The sequence below is a fragment of the Peromyscus leucopus genome, chromosome 11 (assembly GCF_004664715.2).
Source record: "Peromyscus leucopus breed LL Stock chromosome 11, UCI_PerLeu_2.1, whole genome shotgun sequence".
Lineage (NCBI taxonomy): Eukaryota > Metazoa > Chordata > Mammalia > Rodentia > Cricetidae > Peromyscus > Peromyscus leucopus.
Window position 1 is genome coordinate 46,009,091 of NC_051072.1, and position 22,062 is coordinate 46,031,152.

The 22,062-nt window shown below is 42.8% G+C and overlaps 1 protein-coding gene across 10 annotated transcripts in view; it reads left to right on the top strand.

The window, feature by feature from the left end:
- Mast4 (microtubule associated serine/threonine kinase family member 4) overlaps positions 1-22,062 on the top strand; it is a 591,291-nt gene that overhangs the window by 406,351 nt on the left and 162,878 nt on the right. For 2 of the 10 annotated variants that reach the window (XM_028884820.1, XM_028884825.1), the window contains exon 1: positions 20,723-20,814. The exons of 7 other annotated variants lie outside the window; for them this stretch is intronic. In XM_028884820.1, coding sequence (XP_028740653.1) covers positions 20,723-20,814 — 92 coding nt within the window. Of the gene's footprint in view, positions 1-19,441; positions 20,815-22,062 lie in introns of those variants that run through there. One more of the 10 variants, XM_028884819.2, reaches the window with a different exon arrangement.

A 22,062-nucleotide genomic window follows, 5' to 3' on the forward strand; every position in this document is an offset into this window, starting at 1 on the left:
GCTTGGAGGACACTGAAGTCAGTATTAAGCACTTGCAATGAGGTTGCATTTAATTAAGGTTTGCTCTCCTGGTGACGCTGAGGTTCATAAAACGTGACACTGTGGAAATGTTTAATACTGCTTTATTTTGCAAAAACTCGGTGCTTTGTTTTTCTTTGCCTTCCTCCCACTGGCTTGATGTTGACTTTCATTTAAGTTTACCTTCCTCTCTGAGTTTTTCCATGACTACAAATCTGAAGAAGCAGGATGATGGCGATGTAATTGCATGCCTCTGCCACTAGAGGGAAGTGACTCTAGTATTTCTTCTAGGGAAGTATGATAAGATGCTGAGTAGCTCTGCCCCTGCCCCTCCTCATTGTAGACCTTGTTCGAAGCCTTTGTGGGCACCTCATTATCTCTCCTGAGGAGAATCAAGAGGGGAAGGTGTAGAATTAAAGATGTTGCTCTAGGATGTGAAATTGTAGGTCCATCTATTTCCTTCAAGACAGCTCCTAATGGGCTCCTTTCTTCCTTTCTTCTTTTCTTTCCTGTGATAAGACCATGACCAAGGTCACATACAGAAGGAAGAGTTTATTGGGGCTTATGCTTTCAGAGGGTTAGAGTCCGTAACCATTACAGTGGGGTGCATGACACCAGACAGGCAGGCATTGTGCTGTAGTAATAGCTAAGCACTTACATCGTTATTTGAAAATAGGACTCAGGAATCAGAAGCAGGAGGAGGTAATAGCTAACTGGGAATGGGGAATGGGGAAAGGGGAGGGCATTTGAGTCTGCCAGTGACACACCTCTTCCAACAAGGCCACACCTCCCAGTCCTTCCCAAAGGGTTCTACCAACTGTAGACCAAGCATTCAAATATATGAGTCAGTGGGGGCCATTCTTATTCAAACCACCACAGTGACCTTTGCTGGCAATCCTCTGCCTGCTAGGCATGTTATGACTCCCACTTCTAGAGTGTTAAGCACTAGTCTAAATGCATAAACTCTTAACATAACCCTAGTTGCAGCCTGTGAGGTAAATACTGTTACTCCTATTTTATAGACTGGGAAAATAGAGTACTTAGGGGTGAAGCAATTTCCCCAAGGTCACTGAGCTCCTGACTTCTGCTACTATCAGTCTGTTGTTATGAACCCAAGCAAGGGCTCCCGCGTCTGTGTCCTTCACTAGGATAAGATTCAACACTGCCTCTCCTCACACCAGTTCCTCCAGCATGAGGAGACATTAACATCCTCAGAAGTGTTACATTTGCAAACAGTTTTCATCTTACATCTTTGCAGTCTTCCAAGTATGTGTGAGGATTGCTGAGATAGAAAGCAAAAATATTAAATAGAACATGTTTTATGGGGTTAACAAAAACTGTTTGATGTAGGATGCTGGCGGACCGTGATATGTTTGACAGGATGTCAGATGAAGCTGCCTGGGGCTCAGAATTGTAGGAACTTGGTCTTTTTAAATGGCTCCATGCTCTATCTTCTCTAAGGGTCTCTGGAACACTCTACTGCACCTGCCTCTCCTTACAGCTGCCTGCTCCTTATTGTCCTTCTAGGAAGTCAGTTCTCATCTTCACACCTGGAGATAGTATTGAGCATGAGGGAGACCCGTGGGTCACCGATCGGTTGGAAGTCTCACTGGTTCATGGATGTATAAGGCAACCCAGAATGTATGTCAGCAATTGTGTAGCTTGTGCTCTGTGGGACCAGATACACAACCTCAGCACTGGTGTCACAGCCTGTGGTATCTGGGAATGCATGTGTAGCCTCAGTGCAGGAGTGGGATTTGATCAAAGCCTCCATCAGCACATAGGTCCAGTCCCGAGAACATCTTATTTCATATGGTGAAGCACTATTTGCTTTCCTTACCAGTCTTCTAAGACCAGTTTCCTTAATAAAAGAAATCCAGTTTTTGATAAGCTTTTTCAGGGACTTCCCAAATATATACTAAAAAGCACTAAACCAATTTTTTTTCAACCAAGGGGACAAACATATTTTTATAAATAAATTGACGTGGTAGTTTTATTTTAGTTAAGACAAAAGTATTTTTAGGCTCTCTTAAATCTCTATTTTAAATATTTTTTCATGTCTTACTTTTATCAATTAAAAACAATCTTTGCTCTGTGCCAGGATATTTGGACAGCACATACATGTGAAACCAGCTAAGAATTTTGCCTTTGGAGTTTGAATCTCAACAGTCAGCCCTGTTGAGAAACACAGAAAGTAAAATTGAGACCCATGATTTGCTGATTGTTGACAACCCTTGGGGGATTCCATGTGGCCAGGGTTAAGATTGTTTAATTTTTAAACTGAAATTTATGGATGGTAGGTAGATTTTTATTCAAACTTTACTTTTTCACTTTGAGCAAAGAAATAACATAATGATCTCATTTAAAACAATCATATATGCCCTTAGAAACTATCAAGGTTTTTGGAAGTCTGTTTATTTCTGTTTATTATGTCAGTTTCATATTTAGATTTCAGGAGCCATATGGCCATTCTATATCACTTCATCTCAGTTGATGATAAATGTGACTGGCCATACTTATGTTATTTTTTAAAAATATCTATTTTATGTGTGTGTTTTCTTTGCCTGTATTTTATGTGTACCACATGCATGCCTAAGGATGGTTGTAGCCACCGTGTGGGTGCTAGAAACTGAACCTGGATAATCTGAAGAACAAATGCTCCTCACTGTGAAGCCACCTCTCCAGCACCCTGGCTACATCTCTTTGTGAGACTGTCTCACAAGTCACTAAGCTAGAATCGGAGACTTTCAAATACATTTGAGAACTTTTTTTTTTAAGTCTAATAAATGGATTAGATGGCATATGGGAAAGAGAATAGCATTTTATGAATTCAGTTCCATCCTGAAGTGTTGATCCTTTGGATAAAAAAGGAAGATAAGAAAGGTTGAGATTTGTTTCAGTGACAGCACAATGTGGCTGTCAGATGCAGGGACTGAGTTTGCCTCCTTCTTCAAGCAACTGTGGCCTGGTTTGTCCCAAGGTACCTGTGGTTTGGGAGAAGGGGTGTTACCAAGACCTGAGGACTGACACACTTTTCTGGTGCACATTGTACAGTTGTTCACATCTGTGGGGACTGTAGAAATGGTTCTGTGATGAAGAGCCCATACTGCTCTTGTAGAGGGTACTGGTTTGCTTTCCAGCCTCCAGACATCCCACAGCCAACTTTAACACACGCCAGGCAGCTCACAACCACTCCAGCTTCAGGTGCTCTGACACTGCCTTCTGGCCTCCAAGGGCATCTGCACTCACTTGCACAAACCTACATATAGACCCCTGTACACACGCAATTGCAATTAATTTTTTTAAGGAGAAAAAGACAAAACTAGCTGTCCTTTTTTTTTTTGCCTTGTGTCCTCTTTTTTGTTCATGTGTTCATTGTTTCTACATTTTTTGTTCTTGGTTTCCCATGTTGAAAGGAGTCAGGGATTTATACCGCAAAACCTGCTTTTGACCCTTCTCAAAACTGTCCTTATTTGCATATTGACATAAGAAGCGATGGGTGCAACCCCTTGGTGGCATGCAGATGGGTGGGTAATCAGATCCATCCGAAATTCTTGTCATTCTCTTTGAAGCCCATCTGAGAGATTTTGTGATTTGAGGGCGGGGCCAGGCCTCTGTTACACATAGCTTGCCTTGCTCTCTAGTATAACTACAGGTAACCAATAGTCCCTCCTTTTAGGTTTGCAGTGGTTTGGTTTGAGTTTGTCCCCAAAGATTCCCATGTGGGGAGCTTGGGCTTCATAGTGGTGATGCTGAGAGATGGTGGGACTCCTCAGAGTCCACCAGAAAGTGTTAATATGGTTCTCACATTGGTGCGTGTGAGAAGGTGTTGTTATGATAAGAGCAAGCTCAGCCTGACTTTCTGTTCCATCTTATAGTCTCTCTCTTGCTCATACTAATACTGTGATACTTTGAGCTGGTATGATGTAGCACAATTATGTCAGCAGAACTGAGCAGAAGCTAATGCCATGTTCTGCAGCCTCCAGACCTGTGGGCCAACCAAACCTCTTTTCTTCATAAAATGTCTACTCGTCAGTGTTTTGTTATAGCAACAGAAAATGGACTAATACAGTGCTTTGCAGATTCCTGGCAGCTCACTGAAGTAGCTCAAGGCTGTTTCTGTGACAACCACCAGATGGATCTTTGGAAGCCAGGTGTTCTAAAAGCTCTACTACTAGACACTCACTAGTGTAAACAAATGAAAGGATTCTTTGGAAATGGACAGAAGGGACTTTGACAGTCATATCTAATACCATTCAAGATGGCAAATGATGATTATCCTTTAGTTTCTGGCAAATTAAAGCTTAGCTCCTAGAATAGGTGAATATTGCCCACACACACCTGGAGAGCCTGGACCTGCTTGGTTTTCTGTCAAGCAGTATTATTTGAAAGCAGTTGTAATGGCTTCCCGAAAGATGAGTTGGTATTCAGGATAACTGATGCCATCACTTGCTAAACACCAGAAAACAACTTTTTTTTTTCCTTTTGAAATAGTCTAACGATGTAGCCCTGGCTATCCTAGAACTTACTATTTTCAGACCAGGTTGGTCTTGAACTCACAGAGATCCACCTGCCTCTGCCTCCAGAGTGCCAAGATTAAAGGAGTGTGCCACCACACCCAGCTAGGAAACAACTTCTTAAAAATGGTTTAAGATCCATGAAAACCGTGTCAAGAATAAAATAATTAAATTTCCTAGTTTTTTTTTGTGAATCCCACAGATCTTTTCCTGTGTGTGTACATAGGATTATGATTGCAAGCAAACCACAGTTCTTTTCCAAATTGGGTTTTTCATGGAACAGATTGCCATGCTGCAGTATTACTTCACAGGAGCTCTTTATTTTGGCAGCTGCATAGTTAGCAGATAGGTCATCTACCCTTGATGACTGAGAAAAATAAAAAGTAGTCACCTCAGTGACAAGCAACCTCTCTGTGTTCTGCATCTTTCTGTCTTTGCTCCAGAGAAGAGGGCTGTGGAGATGGGGTGAAGGCCAACACCTGTTAGGAAGCTTGCCTGCAGATGCCAAAGCATTTCTCACCGAATTCAGACTCCACAGTAGTGAGTGGGCTTTCCACATCACCAACACCTCGTACTTGTCTCCCAAACTCCCAGCTCTAAAATGTAACCCCAGGGAATGGTTCACATCTTCAGCATGATCAACTCAAACATTACTTGTTAGTTAAAACTTTAGGTAAAGATGGCTAATTTTAGAGTAAGAACAAGAAGATGGAGGAATGGCCATTCTCGGGAGGAGGTGGTATGACAGAAGAGCATGCCTGCAAAAGTGTCTGAGGGTCAGATTGCACTCAGGTCAGGCAACTAGACCGCTTGCCCTTGCAGCTTCTCCTAAATGGGATGGAAGAATTTTTAATGGAAACTGACCTATGTGAGCCAGAAGGCCTGGGCTGTGATGTAGCAGCCAGCAGGTTGTAACCTTGAGCACTATTGATATACCACCTTGAATTCTCATCTGTTCTCTTTTGGAGTTGTGTGTGTTGATTGTGTTCCCAGCAAGATTGAGTTTCCAACCTTGGAAAAAGGTCACCCTGCCCGAGCTCCTGTTTTTAGCCATCCTTTCAGGAGACAAAAGAAAACTATACTTCAGGCATTCTTATTGCAGAGGAGAGTTAAAAAGCTAACAGAAGTTTGGAGTTCTTATTTTTAATAAACCATTAATATCTACCTAAGTGTCATGGGCTTAAATTTGTATTGCTATTTTTGTTGCTTGTTATGAAGATTGTATATAATGACAGTACTTAAAAGAAGATTATCCATGAGGACTGGAGAGATAGCTTAGTGGTTAAGAGCACTTGCTGCCCTTGCAGAAGACCTGGGTTTGATTCCCAGCACCCACATAGTATCTCACACAATCTCTAACTCCAGTTCTAGGGGATCCAGTGCCCTCTTCTGGCTTCCCTAGGTACTGGATGCACATGATGCATGAACATACATTCAGGCACTCAATACACATTAAAAAAAAATAGGGGTATCTCAAAATGGTTAAGAGTACTGACTATTCTCTTGAATTGAACCCAGGTTCAATTTCTACCACCCATGTAGTGACTCACAACCATCCAGTTCCAGTTATCAGGCACCCTCTTCTGGCCTTCTCAGGTACTAGGCATACATGTGGTGTACAGACATATATTATAGGCACCCAGAAACTTGGAAAATACTTTTTTTCAAAGTGCTATTTTAAAAAATATAAACACAAATCCAGCCCTGGTGGTGCATGCCTTTAATCCCAGCCCTCAGGAGGGAGAGATAGGCAGATCTCTGAGTTCATGGTCAGCCTGGTCTACATAGTGATTTCCAGGACAAACTGGGCTACACAGAGAAAACCTGTCTCAACAACCCAAAATAAATTATTTATTTATTTAAAAAATAATTTATTTATTTATTTATTTAAGAAAGACAAACCATCCAGCCAGCTGACAAAAGGCACCATGGGTTTGGAAGTGTCTCCTTATGGCTTGTATGGCAGTTGGAGAATTAGAAAGCTAACAGGTTTGGTTTTTTTCTCTCCCAGAACCTTAGAAAATAATCTATGTATATCCATTCATCCTGAGTATCCACTTTGTACTTGAGGCATACCCTGGCGAATAGAATCTGTCCTTGTACTTGGAAAGCACAAAGCCTAGTGGGGAATTAGACCTGTAAACATATCTTGCTGCAGAAGAATGATTGCTATACAAGAGGCATGCGATGCATAAATTCATCGGGGAGCCTGCAGGAGAACTACTTATGTGTACAGGAGAAAGTCAAACAAACTTTGCTGGAGGGTGACCTTCCAGCTCTCCCTTGAAAGATGAGCAGAACGTTCCCAAGCAGAGGAGATGGGAATTCTAGAAACAGGGAACAGGATGTGTAAAATGTGTGGCAGGGTTTACTGTGTCTGGGAGCCGAAAGTAATATGGTAGTTCGCACAAGTGCATATTTTTATTATATGAAATGTAAACCACAAGAAGACCCATGTCCAGGAACTACACAGGAGAGCTAACGACAGAGGACATAATAAAATAGCCCACCAGAAGAGATCTTAATCTTCATGAGATGTGCTTCCCAAACTGTACAGAAGTCTGTAGCTTGAGTTTTTCTGCCTTGCCCACAGTCAGGACAAATCTTTGTTACCCGCCAGTCCCACAGCCGCTCAGACCCAACCAAGTAAACACAGAGACTTATATTGCATATAAACTATATGGCCGTGGCAGGCTTCTTGCTAACTGCTCTTATAGCTTAAATTAATCCATTTCCATAAATCTATACCTTGCCACGTGGCTGGTGGCTTACCGGCATCTTCACATGCTGCTGATCATGGCGGCGGCTGCAGTGTCTCTCTGCCTCAGCCTTCTGCTTCCCAGAATTCTCCTCTCTCCTTGTCCCACCTACTTCCTGCCTGGCCACTGGGCATTCAGTGTTTTATTTATTGACCAATCAGAGCAACAGATTTGATATACAGACCATCCCACAGCACTTCCCCTTTTCTTTTTTTAAAAAGGAAGGTTTTAACTTTTATACATCTCCAAAGCCAGCTTGGTATATTTGGGAATTTGGGCGTAGCTTCTCTTACTACTTCCTGCTGGAGGGGGGCGCTGTATCTTATGGGGACACAAAGAAAATTTTAGGATCATGGAGTAGTCCGTGAGACTGTATCGTCTGAGCCAGTTGCCTTGAAATGATTCTGGATGTTGGATCATCTGGGCCATGGTGTCATCGGAGACCTTTCAGGTGGTCTTGGCTGGTCAAAACTGATGTATCTTAATCTGGAACAAATCCATAGCCTCTGGCTTTCTGTGGAAACAAAAGCAGAGCCTCCTTTCCAAAGCAACATATCCTTACATCCAAATTTTGAAGTTAAGGTACCTTTAAAATATACATTTTGGCACAACTCAACAGCTTTTGCAATCAAATGTTTTTCTTCAGTTATGAATATCAAAGAGAACATAATCCAGATTCTCTGTGTGGTAGCCATCTTTACGTGGCTTATGTTTTATATTACCTTGAGCCTATTGCTTTAAACTGCAGCCTTCTTAGCACTGTGGCTGCTGGCTCCGCCCACTTCAGCTTCCCAACATGGCGGTGGTACGTTTTTCCGCCAGCTCTGGGAGCCATCGTGGGTCTGTGCTTTTATCCAAGCGCGTGTAGCCCAGAAACCTCTTTTTGTTTTGTACTAGCAAAGGCTAAATCCACCATGCAGCTTAATGTGCCACTTGCAGAGGCCTCATTCCCGCCATACTGCAGGTCAAGCTCACACTCTAGGAACCCACCAGTAGCTCAAACCGGCAGCTGCCGCTCATTTGAGAGAGACAATTAGGAAGCTGTTTTTAGCTCCATTTTAGAATCTTTTCTCAGGTTTTAGGTAGAAACTTTTGCCAACACGTTGGGCGCCATTTGTAGCTTGAGTTTTTCTGCCTTGCCCACAGTCAGGACAAATCTTTGTTACCTGCCAGTCCCACAGCTGCTCAGACCCAACCAAGTAAACACAGAGACTTATATTGCTTACAAACTGTATGGCCGTAGCAGGCTTCTTGCTAACTGCTCTTATAGCTTAAATTAATCCATTTCCATAAATCTATACCTTGCCACGTGGCTGGTGGCTTACCGGCATCTTCACATGCTGCTGGTCATGGCAGTAGCTGCAGTGTCTCTCTGCCTCAGCCTTCTGCTTCCCAGAATTCTCCTCTCTCCTTGTCCCACCTACTTCCTGCCTGGCCACTGGCCATTCAGTGTTTTATTTATTGACCAATCAGAGCAACAGATTTGATATACAGACCATCCCACAGCAGAAGTCACGTGATATTTCGGTGTGATACAGACTCCTGAGCTCCATTCTCAAAATCCATGAATCATTTGGTGCAAAGAGGAGCCCCAAATCTGCATTTCTTACTTAGTCTGGAGTGAGTCAGTGTTGGGAGACAGAAACCACCCTGGAGAAATGTTACGGGAAGCTGTTGAATGTTGTTTCTGGGGTAAGTGACAGGACCACAGGCAGATGTGAGGGCTGGATGTGTTGGGAGGAACGGTGGCCCTCACACTGGTAATAGGAAGGGGACTGAGTTCAGCCAGGCCAAAAACGATGACCATTACCAGATGAGAGCAGAGACGCAATGTCCTGTTTTACTTGAGAGGCAGAGGCAGGCAGCTCTCTTGAGTTTGAGGCCAGCCTTGTCTACAGAGTAAGTGCCAGGACAGCCAGGTCTCAAAACAAAAGTAAATAAAATATCTTGTTTTATTCTTTTATCATTTTATATACTATGAAAACTTTTTACTCTCCCTCTCCACCCCCACCCCCATTTTCCCGTTACTTTTAAGTAGCATTTTCTCTTCAACTTTCTAGTGTCTTTCATGTACATGTCAACTGGCTTTTCTACATTTTTCCCCCATGCTACATTAGCATTCTTTGTCATTTTGGATGTTCCTGTTCTCCTAAGGGTCACTAATTGGGACAGTCCTTACTTCACAGTAATTAAATACCCACCCGTCATCCACTTGCTATCTTATTAGTTGCTTTTAGTGACTTTTGCTACAGTTCTTATTAACTAAAATATCTCTTTAAAATCCATTTTGTGATCATATTGGTACTTATTATGAGTGTCTTTTATAAAATCTAGGACAATATATTAGATATTATATTGCCAACATATCAGATATAGGACAATATATCTACTCAAGGGACATTTATATTCTTGGTACCCAACTTTTGTGCTGTTTCTTTCGTCACAGCCTAACTAATGAAAAGCAGTGAAGTCTGAAATGTTTAGGCTCACAGAAGGTAACAAATTTATGTGTGCTGGATTATAGCCATTCAGTAATTCCAATGAGGACCATCAGATTTTGCTTATACTTTCCTGGATAATTTTCAAAGCGGCTTCCTTTCGTTTATGAGCAGTGAAAGAAGAAAGTGTGTGGGGTGATACGGAGAAGTAGGCTTAGAATTCAAAACAGTTTGCATCAATGCACGGCTCCAGTCTGCAGATACCCAATGCATATATCCAGTGTAAAACAAAGCATCAGATAGATTTATAACCCTTTTGGCTTCAAAAAATACCCATTTGCCCAGTTGCCACAGACAGGTAAGGATTTATGCCTGGAAGACAGCGAGATTTTTCATTTTTTATATTACTACATTCCTGGGAGTGGGAATGGCTTCTTTTTAAAAGCAATTTTAGTATGTATTTTCAAGGCTCATAGAGCTTTTACACGTTCATCTTATGTCATGTGTCCAAAACATCCATCACATTTTATGGAAACGTCACTGAATGTGTGTTGTTTATTAATTTGGTAAATTCTTTAGAGTCGCCTTGTATTCTGGGCAGCTTGAGCCTTCACAGTCTTGAGAACAAAAACTGTCCAATGTGTGTTTGGGAAATTAAAATTGACTTTTTTTTAAAATTAAAAATAATTAACTTGTGGACTGGAGCCATTTAGTGGGTAGTGTGCTTAATTATCATATAGGAACTTCTGGGGTTGATCTCCTGAACCTCATAAACCAAGTCTGATGACTCATGCCTGTGATTGCGGCACTTGGGTGGTAGAGGCAGGAGGATTGGAAGTTCTGGTCACTTGCATGAAACCAGCTAATAATATTGATGAAAATGTAAACCATTTAGATAGTAAAAACGTCATCTCATACAGATGTTTACAGAAATGCTTGATTTTTATTTTCGATATAACATTTTAAACAATCATAGAGTTCCTGTCTTGCATTATTTCAGGAGATATTCTCATTTTAACCGTACTGTAAAAACATTGTTTTAGCTTCCTCTGGCTACTGTAACCACCCATGACAAGGTAAGTAAGTGCTTGGGACTTCATACCTTCACAGTTTTAGAGGTCAGAAGCCCGAAGTCACTTTCCCTGGACTGAGCTGAAAGTGCCGGGCTGGAATCATCACCCTCCCCATCCCCACCCCTCCCCCACCCCCTCCTAGCTGCATTCTTTGCATTCCTGGGCTTTTGTCCCCCATCCCCTTTCTGACTGCATCAGCCTCTGACATACACCTCTCTTCCACTCTCCCTCAGCCCCTTTTTTAGAGAGATTGCTGGGATTGCACCTAAGGGCCCCTGTGGATAACCCTGGAACCCCTTACATTAATCAAATCCCCAGAATGTCTTTTGCCATGCAGGTACCATATTCACAGGTTCTCCAGAGTTTAGCCTGGACACCTCTGGAATCCATTATCCAGGCTACTGTCCTGGTAGGTTTCTTAAGTTCCAGTTTCTGATCATTTTAGGACTGAAGAAGAATTGCCCTTCTTTTGAACCTTCAGAACCTGCCCCCGCCCCCAACACACACACACACACACACACACACACACTAATATTATGCAATTATAAGCAGTTCTGAATTGATTACCATACCTGAAAATCTTGTACATACGATGTAGTATTATATAGTATAGCATTCACAGATATATTTATCATATGTAAATATTGTTAATCCCAAAGATGTAAGGAGAAAGACCACCAACCCAGATCATCATGGCCAAATTAATTAAAGCAAGAATTTTTTTATTCGTGTATACAGGCTGCCACCCCCTAAGGCAGGGTTCAAGAGGTCAGCATTGGACTTGAGCAAGATGAGACTTTTTATAGCTCAGGGGTAGGGGATTTCCAAATGGGGGATTTGGCAGGCAAATAGGCAGGGTTAGAGAAGCAGAAAATAACAAGCTGGTCATAACAACCTCTTGTGAGTTTGCAAGGCGGTCGTAACAAGGTAGTCTTAATAAGGTGGGCAAAGCAAGGTAGTCATAACAGCATCTTTGAAACAAGGGCATGGTTGGCATTTCCTGGAACAGGCAGTACAGAACCATTTATAGTTAGTTAAGTTTATAGGTGGGGCATAGCCCAATCCTAGTTTGTCTTAACTATAAGATGGCTTTCAAGCCTAGGATGGAGGGGTGGGGGAGCTGGTTTATCAATATATGTTTGTGTTTATGTATACATATGTGTGTGTTCATCCTCCAAATTGCTTTTAAAAATATTGGTACAGAGTACTTGTCTCCCTCTGCCTTCACTGACATTGAATATTATCATTTTTTTAAATCTCTGCCAGTTAGGTAAAAATGATATCTGATATTTTCAATCACATTTCTCTCATAGCTACTCATGGCTGACATTCTGTTTACCCCCCTGTGAATTAATATTTCTTCAGAAACTTCTATCAGTATAAAAATGATGTGACTTAATAGAAACTCCGCTGAACCTTGCTTGCACACTGCTTGGCTAACATCCCTGTCCTCAGTGACATGTCGTCCTGCTTGGTGACAGTTTGAATCAGCTTTAACAATGGAGTAGCATTCTTGTCATTGCAGAAACGCTGTCTCTACCTCTGTCTGCATGCTTCTCTGGGGGACATTCATCTCAACTCCTCCCTCTCATTTTAATAGGATAATTCTCTATAACTATGGTTACCTGACCTGGAAAAATACTGAAGGAAAGATGAACTGATAAATTAACCATAGTCTTACATTACAGAAAGGTCTTGGTGTCAGCTCTAAAGGGCTAAATATAACCACACTGACCCTCTTCAACCCAATTGTCACTTCTTATAATTGCACTGTAATTCATGCTCCGGAGCTGAATGAGAAATGATGTACCTTGGACCCAGGCTTCTGGATCAAGTAGCACCATGTCCTTGAAGTTAACTCCATCCTGAGATGTACTCCTTACTGACTGGAATTCAAAGCAACCACGAAAAAAGCACTTAGCATTTCATCTGTAACCAATCATATAACTACACCTTCTCACAATTAAGTGCATGTCCATAGGTGCCTAATTTGTGGCATTTCAGAGTCTGAGATAATAAATGTTCTTACAGCGTACAGTGGATACAGCACATATAAATAATGGAATGGACTTATGGGTCTGTGACACTCAAACAGGAATAGTCAGGAAAAGCTTTTTAAAACATGAACAGGGTTGGTCTTCAGAGTATCAGGCTTCTGGCAGTCACTGTGCTGTTATTGCCCCCCCCCTTCTTTAAACCTGTGAGCAAGCTCACCCTCACTCTCTTCTTACCCTCACTGACCCCCACCCCTCTCATTGTTCAACCCCTTGGTCATTTCTCTGTCTCGGCTTCTCCTTCTCCTTTGTTGTAGCATTCAGCTCACTGATGGTCTTAAGGATTTAAAGATGAAGGAAGGACAGCCCTAGCCTGGAAGGAGCTCTTCTCTAAGGAGAACTGATCTGAAGCAACTCTGGGTGTTGATAGTGACTGAATTCTTTTTTGCAGACGCTGTCTGGCATAGAGCCCAGTAGAGAGTATCTCGCCCACTGGGGGGAGGGGATCAGGCTTACCCAAAGACTACCTGGAACAAATGGCCACAGAGTTCAGACTCAAGGAAAGGAAGACCTAGTCTTGCTCTGTATGTGAGGCCTTCCTATAGGTGAGAAGAGGGCTTTGACCTCTAAGAGTTGACCTCCCTCTGTTCCATGATTATCTTGGTACCCTATTAGAGGCCCATGCTCTGTGTAATTGCAAATTACTGATATGTAGTGTTTAATCTAATGCTTTTTATTAGTAAAAAATAGGGAGTTAGATATCTGGGTAAGAACATGAATGATCAGAAAAGAGATGGAGAAGCAACCAATGACCTCCTATCTCATTCATTCTGCCAATCAAAAGGACTGAGATCCTCTCTAAACCCCACCTTACTACTTCCTGTCTCTCTATCTGTCCTCAGTCCTTCAAAACCTCTGTGGTTAATTTTGGTCAGCTAATATCTGGCTCTGCCCTCTGATTCAAAGCAAACTTTATTGTCAGAATGTGATCAAAATATCAAAATCTCACACAACACTGATATACATATATATATTCATTCCAGACAGCTGTTTTAGTATCAAGAATCCCACTTGTCTTACTGTTCTGTTGCTGTGAAGAGACATTATGACCAAGGCAACTTATAAAAGGAAGCATTTAATTTTGGGGCTCATGGTTATAGAGGGTTAGAGAGTCCGTGGCCATCATGGTGGGGAGCATGACAGCAGACAGACAGGCAAATTGTGTTGGAGCGCTAGAGAGAACTTATATCTTATCCACAAGCAAGAGACAGGGAGAAGAGAGCTAAATGGGAATGGGCGGGCTCTTGGAACCTCAAAGCCTGCTGCCAGTGACACACCTCCTCCAATAAGGCCACACCTCCTAATCCTTCCCAAACAGTTTTACCAACTAGGTACCAAGCATTCAAATATGTGGGCCTATGGAGGCCATTCTCATTCAAATCAGCACACTACTTAGCTGGGATCTCCCCAGAACCTCCTTCCTATGGCCTCTTCTGGAAGCATGCCTTGTTCTCCTCTGGGGGTGTGGGTGCTCTGTCCAACCCACTTCTCACGGGGCCTTCCCCTGCTTGACAGAGCAGAGAATTACAGGGGTGTCCTTCCTAGACATGCTTCCCTGCCTGCTTCTCAGGCATATCCCACCTAGATAGAGCGTTAGAGAGTCCATGGCCATCCATGATCATCCCACCATGCTTATCCATCATACGTGTCAAGGAGCTACTTTGGGTAGAAAAGTCCTCATTTCCCATATCCGCCCACTCTATTCTCTTAGATTTATTGAAGTTATTGGCTTCCTGATACCTTTGTGAACCTCTGCTTCTCCTGGGATCAGAATGCCTGAGGAACACATTGCATTCTCTTCCCATTTTGTCCTCCTTTTATTCTGTCCTGTTACTATTTACAACATATCTTTCATGAAAACAATGAGGATTATGTAGTTCTCTGATAGACTATTAGGAAAGAGAAATCAACTGTTCTTATTAAATGTTTTATCCAACAACTTTAAGTCTGAATCTTACCTTATGATGCTACTTTTTAAAAATCTTTTCTTAGAATGATACAACATGATTATTATTTGTCATGGGTTTTAGCATTCAGTTGTATCCCTGCCAGTTCATTATCATTTATCTTGTTTATATATAAATTTGAGTATTGTGGGTGCCCAGAAGTTTAATAACACTAGGAGAGTCTTCCTTGACCTGCTGTTCTTCAGTGTGTTCTATGTTCTTTCTCCCCGACTACAGCATCCTTTCTGCGTACCATATTTTATACACTTACTTCAGTTCTATTTCTTGTAGGCTTTCCTCATTTAGAGAAATTAGTGTGCTCCTCATGCCTCCATCTTCATGTTCAGGAGAGCATCTAGAAGCTGATCTAGTGGACGTGTAAATGTGGACAGCCATGGGAGATGATCATTTCTAGGCCCTGAGCATACGGCTGGGGAACAAGTCAAGAGAGTTTCCCACAGACTCACTGTTAGGCCAGGCTCAGGTGGAACCTTCCTGGACACTCGGCATCAATCCCACTGTTCCTAGGGTCCTCCCATTGGGTGTAGACACACAGACACAGGGGCTTACACAGGAAGTTGAAAGCTCCCCGGTCCTAACACCTTGTCCCAGAAAACTTAGTCCCCTCATAGTATGCAAAAAAGAGTCTGTAAATGTCAGCTTTTTTAACACCATTCTATGTGGCATTCGTCTGCAGGCAGAGTCAAAAGTCTGTAAAGAGGACATTTATCTTTAACATTGGAGGGGACTGAATCGTGAAGGAGTAGACCCCTTATTTTATACCCATTTCTTCCAGAGCTAGCTTCCCAGTAGGATGACAAGCTTATTTTCCCATCTCATTTCCTCTTCTTGGAAAAGCAGTGGCTGATAGTGCCATTCTGATAAATGAATGAGCTGTCTGGATCCCAAACGCTATCACCCAATGCTGTCTTGGTTTAGTGGTTGTCCAATGAGTGGAAAGTCTTTCTGAGTGTCTCTGTGTTGGCTTAGTCCAGCTGTGTGCTTAAGAACTTTCTTCTTGGTTCGGCAGCCACGGCTTTATTGCAATCGCAACTCAACTCTGCTTCCTTTTCTGTGTATGTGATTATTTCGTCTGTAGCAAAACGTCAGTAGTTCTGACAAATTTAATCCTGTGTTTTCCGACTGCCTTGTCTTCTGAATCATAGGTTCCTAAATCAAGTCAAACAGGTTAGAAGACAGGTTACACTTGAGTGTCACGCCTACTCTTATCATCAGCGAGTGTGGGAATCTATCAAGTACTTGCTCTGTATTAGGAAATTCATCACTAGCTGTGTGTGTACTTTACCTAGTGTGGATAAATCCAAATCTTCCCAGGCCTTTTCATTAAAAATATTATACTGTATATCATTAAAACGACTAGGGTCGGAGCTGGAGAGATGGCCCAGCACTTAAAAGCATAGACCATTGGTGCAGAGGACCAGAATTTGGTTCCCAGCACCCATGTTGTGTTGCTCACAACCACCTGTGACTTTAGATTAGGAAGGTCCAGTGCCCTCTTCTGGACTCTTTGGGCACCTGCGCATATATATGCACATCCCATACTTAAACTCATCATAAGAAAAAAATCTTAACAGTAGCTACTAGTATCTGAGAGTTTCAGCTATTCTTCAAAATGGAGAGCAGAGGAAAAATAAAGGTTTGATTTTATCTGTGCACTCACTTGAGTTGCCGCCACCTTCATAGGCAATTCCACATGCATGTACGTTTCCAGAAGGACTATGAAGAATATGAGAGTTTGGAAGTACAGACATCAGGTCTTAAATCCATCCAGAGCTGAATTCTCACCCTACCTATATCCTCCAAGTTGTGACTGACTAAACACTGCTCTAGGAAACTTGACTCCCCACCCCCCTTTTTTCCTGTCGACGTAAACCTAGCTCCATGCAGTCCTTTATTATTCATGGTCAGCTGGCCTAATATTTCTTAGCCCTCAAATGTTGTCTCTCTCAGCAGAGATCCTTGGATTCGTGATTTTTGTAGCACAGTTTCAGATCCTCTCTCACCCTCTTGATTGCTTTCCTGTGGCAGCCCGTGATATGTCATTACCCCTTTTCATCAAAAGAACTTTGCTTTCTCTGTAGAATGTGGAGATGCTACCCAAAGGGGAGTTTTCCTTGTGTTTGGCTGTGATATTTCCCGAAGCCACGCTAGGAGCTGAGGAATGTTAGCACTAATATCCTTCCATCTCTTGGTAGCAAGGAGTCAATAAGAATGTAACAGCATTCTTGTAGAATCACTGAGAATTTGGGATGCTGTGAGAGCATCAGTGAACCTATTCATACTGGTCATTTTTTGTGTATCAGAGGAGAAATAATAGACACTTGGATACTGGAACTGTCTATTCAAAAAGTATCTTTGAAAATGTCTGTGTGAGTTAGGGGCTGTCCGGAAATGTCTGGAAATACAGAGATCAGGGAAACATGGCCTTAGCCTTGAGAAAGTCACATGTTACAAGGAAGGCAGCAGCGAGCAGTCAGTTCAAGTACAGTGTGACTACTGTCTGGGGAGACCCACTTTCAGGGCACTGAAGAGGACAGAGCATGCTGTATTGCCCATAGCTCCAGGTTACAATGAGGGAAGCATTCTTTTCCGTTCTTTCTCTTGTCAGCACTGACTCAGACATTACATGGAGGGGGTTATATTCGTCATCTTATTTTCATTTATGTATGCCAACTCCCAGAGGTTGGTCCTGTTAGGGATCTATATTATAATTAGGGGAAATAGGCAGTGATTGAGTAACATGCTTAAGGTTACATTAAGCGTTGAGTCCAGAATCAAAGATGACATGACATCTTACTCAGAGGGAGACATTATCTAGAACACTGGCTCCCAACAAAAAGGCATCGGCAGTGACTGCAGACACTTTTGATGGGCATTTCTGCTATCTAGCGGAAAGGGTTCAGGATGCTGCCCAACATTTTCCAAAGTACAAGAAAGCCTCCAAAGCAAAGAATGGTCCTGGCTACAGTGTCACCAGTGAGAAACCCTACTGGAGTTTGGGAACTACTTTATATTTACCTCTGAACAATCACGTAGAGTGGTCAGTCACCTTTAGGTATCCATGAGGTCTAAGTTCTAGAGATCTCGAAGGAGACCAGAGACCAGTGATGGCCAAGCCTCCTACACATGGGACCACAGAGATGGCTCAGCAGTTTGTAACACTTGCTGCTCTTGCAGATTGTGTTCCCAGCATCCACAGGTAGTGGCTCACAACTGTCTGCAGTCCCAGTTCCAGGGGATGCGATGCCCTGTATGCACATGGAGCACATATAAACCAACAGGCATACGCATACATACACACGACATGTAAACATTTTAACACAATTCTTATGAGACTGAATATTTGCGTGTGAATGCCACATCCTCCCTCATATAGTAAATCAACTCTAGATAACGGGTCAATATAAAATAAAATATGTGTGCTCAGTAAATAGATGCTGGAACATATTGTTTCGGAAATAAAAGAACGAGAAAAGAGCCCACACGTGTTCACTAGTCACATAGTTTTATTTGCAAGGTTTGTAAGGTTTGTTGTTGTTACTGCTGTTTCTTTGTTTGTTTGTTTTTGGGGTTTTATTTTTATTAATTTATTTATTTATTTATTGGTTTTTTGAGACAGGGTTTCTCCATGTAGTTTTGGTGCCTGTCCTGGATCTCGCTGGCTCAGCGGTTAAGAGCGCTGACTGATGTTTCAGAGGTTTTCTCTTCTTGAGACAGGGTCTTGCTCTGTCGAGCAGACTGTCCTACAACCCAGACAGTGGTTTGTGTCAGCCTCCACTGAGTGCCAAGGATCCACATGTGCACCCCCACACCTGGCTATTTTTTAAAAAATTATTTTTAGTGTAAGTGTGCTTGAACCTCTCAGTGCAGAAAGGTGGCTGTACTTCACAACATTAAAAAACCAACAAGGGCCGGGCGGTGGTGGCGCACGCCTTTAATCCCAGCACTCGGGAGGCAGAGGCAGGCGGATCTTTGTGAGCTCGAGGCCAGCCTGGGCTACCAAGTGAGTTCCAGGAAAGGCGCAAAGCTACACAGAGAAACCCTGTCTCGAAAAACCAAAAAAAAAAAAAAAAAAAAAAAAAAAAAAAAAAAAAAAACAACAAGGGATGGCCTTGGAGAGGGCAAAGACACCGGACCAAAGCTCTTAGGAATTTGGAAAATAGGTATTATGTCATTACTGTTCACAGCCTGTTTCTCCTGTGTAAAACTGAACAGATTTGGTGATTTTTCTTTCATTTCTAAGAGTCTCAAAGATCTGTGGGGACTCTAGAAGAAGGTAGTTTTGTGGGTATGAATGTGCTTCATAAAAGTTATCAGCTGGGCAGTGATGGCGTACGCCTTTAATCTTAGCACATGGGAGGCAGAGGCAGGCAGATCTCTGAGTTCCAGGCCAGCCTGGTCTACAGAGTGATTTCCAGGACAGCCAGAGCTACACAGAGAAACCCTATCTCCAAAAAAAAAAAAGCAAAACAAATAAACAAAAATAATCATCAAACCATTTTGGAGTCTTTGGGTGAGAAAATATTTCTATGTACCACAAAACTTAATAATATATAATATTAAATTAAAAGTAAATAATTTAAATTGTATTTTTTTCTTTATATACTTTTGAACATTTGTGGTTTGAGGAGTTATTTAAATAGTGTCTTTTCCCTCAAAATGAGTAACAACCAGATTCATCCCTTCCCTGTGGTGTTTTCCTTCAGACTCTAACTTCCTGGGAGGGAAAAGAATTCAGGTTGTTAAATCAGTTCCAGGTAGTATATTTACATGCGATAAAATGGTCACCAACCAGATCCATCTTTAGAACCCGTGAGGCCGAACAGGTGTGCACTGTAGTCATCCATCAAAAGGATGTGGACACGTGAATTTCGTGTCACTGAGGTTTTTGGTTGAGTGGGGTGGCTTGGCGTGTGCGTGCTTCTCCCAGACAACAGGTAGCGTCACCTCCGGCGTCATCAGGGACTTCCCTCCCCGAGTGCCACAATTGTGCCAGGTCCTGTGGTGAATCACCCAAGCCGTCAGGTGTGCAGCGCACACACACTCGTGTTCCGGCGCCGCAGCTGGAATTATTTATTTATTTTGAGGGACGATCCATTTCAGACCCTGGGGTAGGGGAGCTGCGAGGATGCCCCCGGAGCCTGCTCCGGGGCAGAGTACACCGGGGTGCCGCTCGCTTTCCTCGGGAGGCCCAGCTGGGGACTGAGCCAGGGCCGGGCCACCCTCCCTCCAGCTGGACCCTACATAAAGGTGTCAGATTCAAGTCCTCCCATAGGCCAATTTTCTAAAAGTGCTTTCAAGTTTCCATGGTGTTGGTTTTTTTTTTTTTTTTCTTCCCCAGAAGGGGAGGGCAAGAGAAGCTTTTGCTGTTCAAATTCTTTTCCTTGTATGTAGACGCTAAAAGGAAGCTTCGCACTGGGCATGTTCGGATGTGAATGGGTTTGCTGATAAGCAACAGTCTCCCGGAACCATAGACTTAAAATAGTCCTCCTCCTACGGCCTCCCCCCCAACAGGAGCTGCAAATGGTATCTGCCAAACAGATGACAAAGTACCTTGGACTGAATCACACCGAGACAGCATTTTGAGCAGAACGCAGGGCTAAACTCTTGTAATTACTGTTTATAGCTGGCCGAGGCTTCCTAGGAGAAGGCAAACACAAGAGGAAATAAGTTTCCTGAACCTTTCAGATGGCTGTGCATTAATTAAGGCCAGCACGGGACGGGGACTTCTCAGACAGGCTCAGAGTGGCTCCTGAGACCACAGTTCACCGCACGTTTTCTCTGGAGGGAGTTGATAATTGGGATTCTCCCCCACGCCCCCGCCTTTATTTTTTTCCCCCCATCTCCGTTTTGAACCCATGGCCTCGGACTCACAGTGAATTGAAGAAAGGAAGAAATGGATATGTCTGACCCCAATTTCTGGACTGTGCTCTCAAACTTTACTTTGCCTCATTTGAGGAGTGGGAACAGACTTCGGCGCACACAAAGGTAAAAAACGCGGGCTCTTCCCCTTGGCGTAGGGAATGCTTTCTTTTCCAGAGGCTGGGGGCTGCCGCAGCCCCATTGCGTCTGGCATTTTGTTTGTTGGTGACAGTTTGAAAAGTTTGTGCCTTGCTAGTGGGGGGTCTCTGTTTCAGTGGTTCCCCTCTTCTGTGGGGCTTCCTGGGGGTTCCGTGAGTGCGCTGCTCAGAATTCTTTCGCAGTGTGGGCAACCAGACATTGCCTTGCTGTGGGGTGCTTTGTCTCTGTCCATTTATCTACTTGTGTTTTTATCATTTCATTCACTCAGACCTGGGCCTACTGGCATTCCTTATAGAGCCTTCCATCACCTCCCCTCCCCCCCAACACACACACCGTGTTAGATATTCCATTTATCAGATATTCCATTTATCATTTGTAAGATGTGAATCCGTATTGCAAAGATAACCCAGTGAGCCTATTTCACACTGACTGCTTTTAAAGAAGATCTGTACAACTTTAGCATTTTGACTTTTTATTGTTTGCTGTCATTTATTACTTATAGAGGGCTGGCCTTCCAGTTGTAGTATAGATTTGACAGAGTGGATGTGGGTGGGGTAGAGTTTGTTGAAAGTCAAATGGGACTGAAGTAAAAGGGAGGTCAGAGCCTGTTTGCAGACAGCTGGAGTGAGATTGTGATTTAAAGGAGGCAATGTCTCATCCCCATGTCTGTCCAGAACGAAAAGTAGCATGAATGTTGTTTTAGAGGGCTACACCCCCTGCATTGTACACATACAGGTTCTTTTGTAAAATCAAACTTTGGCTTGGCGTGTACATGCAATCATGCTTGAAACAGTCCAGGCAAATAAACAGGATGCCGGCGATCAGATTTGGAACCTGGTACTCTCTGTGCTTAGCTGTTTAGAGAACACACGAAAAATGGTTCTTTTGCTGGAGTGATACCTGTAGCTATATATAGTATAAATGCAAATGTGAAGTACTTTCAAAAAGTTAGTCGTTTTTCTTTTGGAGTTTCTATGGTATTTGTTGAAGCTTAGAGTATTCCTACATAGATGTACATCCACAAATCACATGCTAGTCCCCCCCCCCCCCGTGTGTGTGTGTGTGTGTGTGTGTGTGTGTGTGTGTGTGTGGAGAGAGAGAGAGAGAGAGAGAGAGAGAGAGAGAGAGAGAGAGAGAGAGAGAGAGATCTGGAAGGCTTTAAAATCATATTAATGCAACTTGAACAATGCTGATACCCCTAAATCACATAGGATT